Here is an 11,702-nt window from a genome sequence, read left to right on the forward strand (position 1 = left end):
TGAACTCTTTTTTTTTCTAGCTGAAGTGAACCGCGTTGCCCGTGAAGTTTTTTTTTTGGATTTTGAAAAACATAGATTTTTGAATTTAATAAAAAAATGTCAAAATTTCCCACAAAAATGTTCAGCCCATTCGGTCCAGCCGTTTGGTCCGCCGTAGCTAACATATATATATAGAGAGAGAATTATTACATAAATAAAAAAAGATAATCTAATATTAATTGTCAGTTTATTTATTGTATTAATATACTGGGCCAGCACCATGTAGGCTCTTGGCACATTAATCACAACTTGTAAAATCATAGACAAAATCTTCAAACTTAATATAGAAGACGACTTTTAGGTTAAAATCTCCAAACTTAATATAGAAGACGACTTTTAGGTTAAAATCTCCAAACTTAATATAGAAGACATCTTTTACGTTAAAATCTCCAAACTTAATATAGAAGACACCTTTTAGGTTAAAATATCCAAACTTAATATAGAAGACATCTTTTGTGTTGAAATCTCCAAACTTAATATAGAAGACATCTTTTACGTTAAAATTTGCAAACTTTACATAGAAGACGACTTTTAGGCTTCTAACCTACAGGGTTCCCCACAAAATATGCGACTTCAATGACAGCCTCAAACCCTTTTTAATTTGGGTTCTGCCTTAAAAGAGATTCTTTAAATGAATTCGCAGATAAAAATGCATGAATGTAAGAGGAGAGGCTGAAGTCTCATCCTTTGAGAATAATCCTGTACAAAATATGCCAAACAACCAATATGGTCTAAACTTTACTTCTCCACATGGTAACTATCTTGAAGCTAGTACAATTGGTGATGTTGGTTCTGAGTTAGCTAATTTTTAGACGGAATTATTCTTAATATTTAATTTATTATATTAACAAATATTGTCAACAAAAATAAAAATAAATATAGAAACGTGAATGAAAAAGGACGGATAAGGGTTAACTACATTTTATATAAATAAAAATATTACTTTTATAAGTGCGACATAAATTATTAATAAATTATTTATACTTAAACAATACAAATTTTTATATTTTTTGGGATTGAAGGTTTAAGTCAACCAGCTTGTAGAATGTAGAAGCACAATCTGAAAATATTGAAGTTTTTATCTTTAAGATTTTATTTGTACAAATCTATAAACGAACAAAAAAGGCAATATTTAAGGAATGAATAAATGAATGAATAGGTGAATACATGAATACATGAATAGGTAAATACATGAATACATGAATACATGAATACATGAATACATGAATACATGAATACATGAATACATGAATACATGAATACATGAATACACAAATACATGAATACATGAATAAATGAATAAATGAATAAATGAATAAATGAATAAATGAATAAATGAATAAATGAATAAATGAATAAATGAGTAAATGAATAAATGAATAAATGAATAAATGAATAAATGAATAAATGAATAAATGAATAAATGAATAAATGAATAAATGAATAAATGAATAAATGAATAAATGAATAAATGAATAAATGAATAAAAATCTTCTAAAAAGTTACCTAATATAACTCATTGTGCTAAATAAGTCCCCAAACCGAGATCACTGAAATTATGTATATTTCATTTATTCAAATTGTTTGAAATCATTGTGATTTGGAAATACTTTGTATACTTGGTATATACAATGCAGGTAGAAAAGCAGAGGATGTGTTGAATATTTAATAAATATACATAAACTGAATTGTATACTGTATATATGTGTAAACCTGACTGTACTAGCTCTACCTGTATTTATGGTTATATCACATGTTATGTGTTTACGTGAACAGCATGACGTGCAAATTTAGAAGAACGCTAGGGGGTAATCGAACCTTTAAGTTTCCGACCTAATTACCATAGTAGTCACATACTGAGCTCAGTTGGATATTTGTCATGTTTCTTGATAGTTCTGTTTTGCTCTAGATCGATTGAGAACATACCAAACTTAAGTGTGGATCTTACCGTCGCAATTATTATTGTATTCAAATTTTCGTAGATATTTTTGTTATTTAAATTTATTTTTCTGCAAAAATAATAAATGTTGATACAGGGTGTATGATTTTAAGGAGGAAATGTTTTTTTGATGAAATGGAAAAAAATGAAAAAAAAGTTTTTTCATCTCTTTAAATAATTCATATACATACAAACTATCAATGCACAATAAAGAAAGCATTGAATTTCCGGTGAATTAGTTAATAATGTAAATTACAAATGTCTAGATATTAAACTTGTTTATAAAATTGTAGTAATGTGATACGTACAGTATCTTTAGTCAGCTGACTGAAGACACTGTATATACTCCAGGGATAAATATATTTTACAAAAATATTATTTTCAAACAGATTTTATAAGATAATTTTAAAATTGAAATGTGTTTGTATAAAATATTTGGGGGGTGTCCAATGTCCATCTACAAAATAAACATATGATAAATCTGACGAAATACCGGCCTCCAGCACTATCTATCTATCTATCAATTTGTCTAACTGTCTTGGTGTCTGTCTGTATATTTATCTATCTATCTGTGTGTCTGTCTATTTGTCTTGTAGTACATATGTTTGCATATTTCTTGCGTAGACAGAAATTCGCACAAACCTTTGAAATAATAGTGCTATTCTATATAGATAAACAGGAATAATTTGTTTATCAATTCATAACTTGAAACCGTCTTTTACCTTAGAAATAGTTTGCGGCATGCATTTGGCGACCTATTTTTAGCAATATTTTTTTATTTAACAAGTTACTAAAAAATATTTACCTGGTAATAAAAAAAACGAGATGTTTAATCATTGTGTTATTAGATCCCACATTCTCTCTGTAATTATATAATTAACATGATTAATGAATTAATTAAGCTGTATGAATTTACTGTAAGGGAACAGCTCCGATACTAAATACAAAACGTGGAATTAAACTAGAAAATGAAACAAAATACACGGGAAATCATTCAGTGTAAACTGTACATTACATTCGGTAAATTTGGGGATTTATAATTGGCGGAGTTCGTTTAGCAATACTTCTTACATTAAAATTAGAACGATTTATTTTTAGTTTTCTGTTGACGCTTAGCGTGCTGGTATTTCTTGATGTAACCGTTCACCAGTTTGGCAATCTTCGTTGGGTTGATTTCACCATATTTACTGTGACAAATCTACAAGAAAAAACATTTTTAAATGCCCGTTATTTCCAATTTAAAAAACTCTACTACAGGAAAGGGGTTCATAAAAATAAAAACTCATTTCACTGACAGTGTAGGATTTGAAGGTTTAACTTTTTGAAATTCTTCTAATGCAAATCATGTATATTTAAAGCTGGTTCAAAGCAAATAGTTGATCTAATTTCTTGAAAAAAAATCAATTTATAAATTGAAATGGTCTGAGTACACTGCTCATTTTCTGTGTTTAAAGTTTATTGGACTATTTCAAATCAAAACTTGAGTCTTACTGTCGTCTTTCTTTTATCCTAAATTAAAACCAACCTTTGGGACAGTTTTCCTAAGGATCTCTTTGTAATGATCCTTATTGATCCTTCTCTGATTGTATGCTGGTTTCAGCACAAGTTTAACCTCCTCTACAATACGCTCCTGGCGTTGAACTTTCTTCAAAAACTAGAAAATAATACTTACTTAAAATTTTGTTCATTGTACACCCATGACGCATGTTCTTTGTGTCTGCAGCTCAAAAAGCCAAAATGGTTGAACCAGTGCATGCATTGTGCTATAAAGCGGGAGATTGTAAATTTATTTGTATGGAGCTAATAGTTTTAAAAATGCGTCTGCACACAATTTCCTTTGAAACGTATTCCTTACTGTTCAATACAATTTTCACCACCCCCCTCACCCGAGGCAACATATGATTTGCCAAAATTCTGGACAAATTGAAGAAACTTACTTTTTCTTTTACGGACATCTCAACTGCTGAACTCGGGACTTCATCGATAATTTTCAATCGATCATTCACTACCCTTGTATTCACAGTTTTCTTCCCACGAACTCCAGATCCTAAATTGTCATAACGTGTTTTATTCTCTAAAATTTGTGACTTACTAAAAATAACTCATTTTCCAATTAAGCATCTATTCTTCAATTTGTTTGGACAAAAAATTACAACAATAAAATGAAAAACAAATTGGAAATTTTTAGAGTGTAGAAAATCTTAAAGAAACTTAGAACCTTTCTTTCAAAATTTGTTTCCATATCGTTAATTAATTTTTCTTCAGTAAAACTTTAAAATGAAGCGTTCAAATAAAAATTGGGAAGGGCTCTGACCTTGACTGTTATTATTTTGTTTCTTCAATTTTTTCTCCTCGACCCCTATTATCTTGGCCCACTGAGAACTATCGGAGGCTTTATTAACGGAGGCAGTTGGAGGAGTCGCTGTTGGAGGCTCAAATAGATCGGATAGGTCACTTCCAGATCCAGGGGAAAATGGTGAGTCTAGATCCATATCAATCGGAGAACCAGAGCTTATATTCATCGATCTTAATATTGTTAACATTAAAATCCTTTGTTAAAGGGACTGTAGGCGTGATTTCAATTCATAGAGTGACATATCTGATTCACAACTGCATTCTCTGATCAAGAATGAGTGATATCCATGATTTATCTTTAAAAAATGGTTATTTTAAAATGTAAATAGGGGGAAAAAAGAGTTTTATTTAGAAACAAATGATTTTGTGACTTTAAGTATCAAAAAGGGAGTGAGGAATTGCTAGTTAATGTTTAACTTTTCATAACACCCCCCTCCACCCCGATCTTCGGAAATAATTTCACCTTTCTTGCAAATTATCTGACTTAGTTATGTTACCTGTTAGAATCCGGTAGAGTTGCAGAAACATTCAAGGGTAGGCTAGTGTACAGGGGTTTCCTAGTGTAAGGCTGAAGGAGGGGGGGCTCAGGAGTCACAGGACCCCCTCCGTTAACAGGAGAGGACAGGAAAGGAATAGTGTTGGGCGGCGGAGAAGGTGGGCGGACAGGGGACTCAGGAGAGGCAGGGGGCGGAGTCTCTGGTTGAAGGGGCGGGGTTTCCGGCGCCAAATCTTCGTGATCCGGCGAATCTGTTGGTTCAAAGGGATCATAGCTGTCAGGTTCTGGCGGAGTCATTGGACCTTTTACTGGAGTTGGTTCAGGTTTAGATTTCAGATCTTCATCCTCATCATCATCATGCTCAGCAACAGGTTCATTGGGAGGGGTTTTAGGACCAAGAATCTCGGTGGGGAGAGATTCCGTCGCTGGTTCCGGAGCCTTGGTCTGCTGGGGTTCAGTTTCAAGTTCAGGTTTCTCCGGTTCCTCACTATCACTGGCGATATCTACAAGTTCGGTGGGAGGTTCAATGACCCTGTAAGGCCCCTCCTCGTCAAGGATATCTATGATCACTGAAGGTTTTTGGAAAACCGGTTTGACCGGCTTCCTCACTGCATCCTTGTTTTTATCAAAGTTGACGCTAACCATGATTTTATCTCCGGCTGAGTAGACAGATTTCTCTCCGCCAGAGCTTTCAAATAGTTTTCCGTATTTATCAACATCCCGACCTTTCTCTGCTCTTGACCTCGACCTCTTGGAGGTTGATCTTCGGCCAGACCTAGACCTCGATAGCTTTGGAGACTTAGAGCGTTTATCTTTAGACTTGGATCGGGATCTCCGACTTTTGGGTTTCCTCGAATCTTGTCTTCGATCCCGAGTTCTTGATGAAGATCTTCTTCGTCGTTTGGATCTTGAACCAGACCGGTCCCGTCGTCTCCTATCCTTCCCCTTTCTCCTAGACGGAGAGCGAGAGTGAGATCTCTTTCTTTTCTTCTCCTTCGCATCTCTTGTTCTGGAAGAAACCTTCTTCCTTATCTTCTCTGAGAGAGGTAAACTTTTCTTCTTTAAATCTGATTTTTTCTTGTCTTTGCGGAGAGGAGAATTCTTCCTTTTAATAATTCCATCCTTTCTCTTTTTCTTTGATCTTGATCTAGAAGAGGATGAAGATGAGGAAGAGGATGAGGAACTGCTTGAAAGACTGGGCGTTGAGGACCTTGTTCGAGCTTTTTTCTTTTTCCGACCTCGGTCCTCAGTTCTATCTGGGGAGGCTGAAACTTTTCTTTTGGATTTGTTCTTTTTCTTTTCAGAAACATCTCGTCCAAAGACATCCTTTGATAAATCTTTCCGCTCCTCTTTATCTTCCTCGTTCTTACTCTTGTCCTTTTCTTTCTTCTTTCTTTCTTTCTTTGCATCAAGTACTCTCCTCACATCATACCTAGGAAGTTCAGGTTTCTTTGATCTTCTCAGGCTTTCATCTTCATCTTCTCCTTCTTCATCAACTTCTTCTTCATTCTCTTCCGCGCCTTCTTCCTTTTCATCCATGAGAGGAGTGGAACTTTTCCCTCGGTAGGTTCTTCCTTTGAAAATCTTCTCTTTCTTACCCTTTTCCTTCTCTCCTTTTTCTATCTTTTCCACATCTTCAGTATCTTCCTCAATCTTCTCATGATCAATCATCTCTTCGCTATTGTCATCCTTAGTCTCATCAGGAACTGGAATCTTTTTCTTCTTTTTAATATTTTTCTTCTGTTTTTCTACCTTCTTCTTTATCTTCTCTTTCAGCTTTTTCTTCTTTTTCTTTGATTCGTCTCCAATTTCTCCTTCTTCAAGGATGAGACTAATATCTAGAGGATTCCCAGTTGGAGATATCTCAATGACCTGTCTTTCTAGCTCCCTTACCTTCCTCTGCAGTTCCTTCTTCCTTCGGTTCAGCTTCTTCCTTCTCTCATAGTTCTTAATCTCCCCCTCCTCCTCTTCACTCAGCGAGGTGAAGTCCTCCTCAGGAGAAATATTTTCAGGATTCAATCCCTCCAGTGTTCCTGCCTTGTCAAAGGTTTCACTCTGGTCGGAGTCAATTGGACTCATTGATGGATCTCGGAGTTTTACTTCTCTAGTCTCTTCTATTTCTTTGTCACTTACATCACTCAGTTCTTTATCTTTTATTTCAGATTTCTCTGCAGCTGGTACACTTTGTTCAGATTCGGTTTCTTTCTCAATCGTGTTCTTCTTTTCTTTCTTATCGTTTTTCTTATTTTTATCACCATTTTCTTTGTCGTTTCTGCTTTGTTTCTCCTCCTTCTTATGCTTATTTCGGCTTTCATCCCTGCTGTTGCTTTCTTCTTTACGTTTATCACTGTGATCTCGGCCTATCCTACGATCTCCACCCTTTCGTCCCCTGTTACTCTCCCTGCTACTACGGCGACGACGATCACTATCCCGACCTTTGTCAGAACTTCTGCTCCTTCGTCGATATACTTTATTTTCGCACAAAAATTAACCTGATCATTAGCCGCCTGTTCAGTAATCATCTCATCCACCGGCTCATCTTCCGTCGTAACATTTGCCTCTTCCTCCACTTTGCCTTTTCTATCCGCCTCATCATCACTGCCGAATATATCGGAGAGAAGAGCTCTCTTTTTAGGACTTTCCTCCTTCTTAGGATTCTCGTCCCGCTTAGGAGTCCGTAAAGAGGTTTGAAGAGTTTTATTTTTACTCTTCAATTGGATCTTAATTTTGTGAGGCTGGTTACCATCAGGGAGAGGGATTCCTTCCATCTCGTCCTGATCAAATCAAAATATTTAGAACAAGTTCTTCTAAATCCCGTTAAACAGAATTTAGTAGTAATTTCCAGATTCACAAAGGTACCCTGTAAACTTTTGTTTTATGATGAATGAGGTATCAGTATTTGTTGGGCTGAAAATTGTTTATTTTTAGTTAAGGGTTTTCCATGATTTATTCTTTAAAGGAAATTAATATAATTCAACACTTTTTAGATTGAAAAATTAAATTGTTATTCAAAAAGATCTAATGGGCACCGTTGTGGAACATTTTATATGGACCTAGGGTCGCTTGAGACTAAGTTAATCCCTTTAAACTGATTCAGTTTTTCTCAAAACAAGATTGCTGAAAAATGTAGATGTAAATGGCGGAAATTTTAAAACTTCATTTCATAAATTAAAGGGGGGGGGGCACAAAATATAACCGAGCATCGTCGTAGGAAGCGATATATAATAATAATTATACCTAATTTTTTCAGTGCAATAAAGTATTTTATCCACAGTGGACTCGGGTCAATTTGAATTCGAACCGGTCCGACCCCTTGTGACCAGCCTTATGTGACGCGCAACAAGTACCGGCCCGACCATATCCTTGACCGCCTTGGTTTCAACTTTGATGGCGCGGCCAGATTTTTTACAGTGCCCTGCCTATTGTACGCCTACTTGACCTTCCCCACTAGCTTAGTTTATTGTGAATCAGCATTTTTTTTTGTATCAGGGGGATTCTTACCAATCATGTGTTCAAGCTCCACCCTGGCGTAATTAACTGCTCTACGAATACGTTCTAGTTGAGAGGTTCGAGGGATTATATTCCCTCCACGTCGACCACGTTGCCTACTCACAGTTCTGCTTCTAGGATATTTTCAGTTTTGGTTAAAAAGTTCATCTAATTTTATCCAAGCAAGACAATAAAGTAACTCTTCACCGTCAATTGTGTTTAGGTCTAAATTTGGATCTTTGGGACATACTATTACTACCCAAAACCTCGTCAATTAATGTCAAATTTATCATTTCACCATTCCATATTTGTATTTTAGATACTTTACCCCCTCCCCCTAAAATTTGTGTTCCCCCTTTAAAATAATTTTCCCCCATTTAGAAAAAAAACCATAAAAATTTTTTAGCGTTCCCTACAAACTAACATCACTTCTGGGAAAAAATAATATTTACAAAGTGGGGGTGAGAGAATGCAGCCAAAATATTTAAAATACGAAAAAAACATAAGTTTTAAACTTTTTAAATGACATCAAATCAAGCACGAAACAAATTACCCCTGGATCTTCAGGATCGTAAAGATCGCCAGCAACTGCAGAAAGTTGAGGTTGATCTGCAGGACCATCCTCGATATTCCCGTAGAGATCGAGGTCGTCCTCGTTTGATGTTCCTCCTGCACCAGGTCCCAGGGTTCCACTGGAACCACCAGAAACAAACCCTACAGAAGTACGTCCTAAAATAAGAATTTTTGAATCTGATTTTTTTTTAATTTCAGTTTCCCGAAAAAAATAGTATTTTGTTATTTTACGACTTCTGATTTTAATATTTCAGTGGGCAGTGGCCCTTTGCNCTCCTCTCAGTATGTTCACAATAATAACAGTAAATAACTCCAGATTTGTCATTAATAAATAACAACGGGAAGATTTGAATTAAAAAAAATGTTAAAAATTGTGATAAGAAAATGAAACTTTATCCTTGATGACAAAGCATTTCACTATCTTTTCCTGTACAAAAAATCAAAGTTGCCCAAAATAGGAGAAAAAATGTTCATTTCTAAAAATAAAGTTAATTATTTTTTTAAACTCCAACCTGGCATTGTGGCAGTGTTGGCAGCGAAGGAACCATTTAAAGGAAACCCGTTTCCTCGGTTAGAATTGACCGGAGCCGAGGTAACCCTGGCTCCGGATCCGTTAAGGTTCAACCTGCTCCCGGAGTTCAGAATATTCTCGTTCTTGTCCCGTTTAATCAAAGATCTAGGAGCGGACTGTTCTGGGGTTAGGAGGGAGGACTGAGAGCTTAGGATTCCACCTAATAAGTCGGCTGGACCTATAACAATTATGCCATTAATGAGAAAGTGTAACAAAATGACAACTCACTTTTCCCCCACTAAATCATTTTTTAAGCATCATTCTAATCTTTCTTTAAAAAAATTCAATTCTAAACCCCAAGTTTTATTCAATATAATTTTTATATTCACCCAATGAATGGCGACCACTGAATTGGATTTTAAAAGATTACCTGACGCTATACTGTTTAGTTCAATGCCGCCTTTCACCCGCCTCCGTCGTGCCAAATTTAACCGCTCAATTCTAAACCCCAAGTTTTATTCAATATAATTTTTATATTCACCCAATGAATGGCGACCACTGAATTGGATTTAAAAAGATTACCTGACGCTATACTGTTTAGTTCAATGCCGCCTTTCACCCGCCTCCGTCGTGCCAAATTTAACCGCTCTACCGCCATATGTCGTGGTAAAACTCGGGTAGCAATCCCACCGTTCGAAGAAAATCCGGGTAACTCTTCGTCGGGCGATTCGTCGCCGAAATAGTCTAATTCGTCCGGATTTCCTGTGATGGATAAACCTTCTTTCACCTCCCTGGACCAATGTATATCCGGTTCAGGAAGGCCTAGGGCTTGCCGGACACTTTCCATTACAGCGTAGTCTTTCCGCCGTACGGTATACGGAGTCTTGGAGGAGCAGGTTCGTTTGGGTTTACGCTTCCGACGAGCTTTCCGGGGTTTCCCAGTCTTGGTTGAAGTGCTGGCTTTGGTTCGGGCCTTCTTTTTGCTGGGTTTCTTCTTCCGGGTTTTACGGGGTTTCCGTTTTAAAACCCCAGCTCGAACTCCTGAAGAAATTACTTTTTTTTAACGATAATTCGAAGAATTCTTATAAGGGCTTTAGGAGAAATTTCCACATCATTTACGATTCTTATTCCTCTCTTCCTCTCCCCCCAACACACACACAGAAAAGTCTTGTGTTTTTGCACTCACCAAAATAAAAAATTACAAAACCTTTTTCAAACTTGTTATTTATAAACTGCGTTAGGATTTTATTTGCTGGAACATCCGTGGTTTAGTTTAGTTCAGTTTTTGGATTACTTCAAGGACTAAGGATTAGGTGTTTGACCTTCTAATGACCTCTAACGACCTCTAATGGCCTAAAATGATCTTCAAAATAAAAATGTTTAACTATGGCTTTATGCATTTCAAACGAAAGCTAGGAACCCAGGGAATACAGTAGCAGCAATAAATCCAGTGTTTGACCTTCTAATGAACTCCAACGACCTCTAACGACCTCAATGACCTCCAAAACTGAAAATGTTTTAACAATGGCTTTATGCATATCAAAGAAAGCTAGGAACCCAGGGAAAACAGTACCAGCAACAAATCCAGCTTTTGACCTTGTAATGACCTCTTACGACCTTTAATGACCAAAATGACCTCCAAAAATGAAAATGTTTTACTATGGCTTTATGCATATCAATTAAAAGCTAGGAACCCCAGGAATACAGTAGCAGCAACGGATTCCAAGGTTCCTAGCTTTCGTTTGATATGCAAAAAGCCATAGTTGAAATATTTTTTGTTTGTGGAGGTCATTGAGGTCTTTAGAGATCATTAAAATTCAATTTGATTTTATCTTAGGAATTTAGATCACTAATTAGACGTGCAGTCAAAAAATTGGAAGATTTGAACCAAAAATAAAGGCAGGGCCCCCGCCCCAAAATCAAACATGCCATCTCCACCATCCTCTTTTGGTTAAAAACCTTTTTTAAACTATTGATTTTCTTTTATTCTAGGACATCTCTTCGACTTTTCTGGAGTGCAGTGCAATAGAGCGATGGCTGGAGCAAATTGTTACTTATTTTATCTACAATTGAGACCAAGTTCCCAACCTGTAAATATATGTTTTTTTTTTATAATAATAATTATACCTAATTTTTTCAGTGCAATAAAGTATTTTATCCACAGTGGACTCGGGTCAATTTGAATTCGAACCGGTCCGACCCCTTATGACCAGCCTTAGTGACGCGCGACAAGTACCGGCCCGACCATATCCTCGACCGCCTAGGTTTCAACTTTGATGGCGCGGCCAGACTTTTTACAG

The 11,702-nt window shown here is 36.1% G+C and overlaps 1 protein-coding gene and 1 long non-coding RNA gene across 2 annotated transcripts in view; both read right to left on the minus strand.

Moving 5' to 3' along the window:
- Positions 1-209: 209 nt before the first annotated feature.
- Positions 210-1,102, minus strand: LOC111710670 (uncharacterized). Its single transcript, XR_002767102.1, has 2 exons — positions 782-1,102; positions 210-433 (listed from the first exon to the last, which is right to left on the minus strand). It is a non-coding gene; the product is annotated as an uncharacterized LOC111710670 (long non-coding RNA).
- Positions 1,103-2,839: 1,737 nt separating this feature from the next.
- Positions 2,840-11,702, minus strand: part of LOC111710664 (PHD and RING finger domain-containing protein 1) — a gene marked incomplete in the record, with an annotated part of 12,082 nt that continues 3,219 nt past the window's right edge. The window contains 9 exon segments of the mRNA XM_023484787.1: positions 2,840-3,176; positions 3,504-3,632; positions 3,916-4,025; positions 4,293-4,504; positions 4,831-7,297; positions 7,405-7,603; positions 8,812-9,047; positions 9,404-9,640; positions 9,985-10,443. Of these exon segments, the coding sequence (XP_023340555.1) occupies positions 3,057-3,176; positions 3,504-3,632; positions 3,916-4,025; positions 4,293-4,504; positions 4,831-7,297; positions 7,405-7,603; positions 8,812-9,047; positions 9,404-9,640; positions 9,985-10,443 (4,169 nt within the window).

This window comes from Eurytemora carolleeae, unplaced genomic scaffold (genome assembly GCF_000591075.1).
Source record: "Eurytemora carolleeae unplaced genomic scaffold, Eaff_2.0 scaffold949, whole genome shotgun sequence".
In the NCBI taxonomy this organism is placed as follows: Eukaryota; Metazoa; Arthropoda; class Copepoda; order Calanoida; family Temoridae; genus Eurytemora; species Eurytemora carolleeae.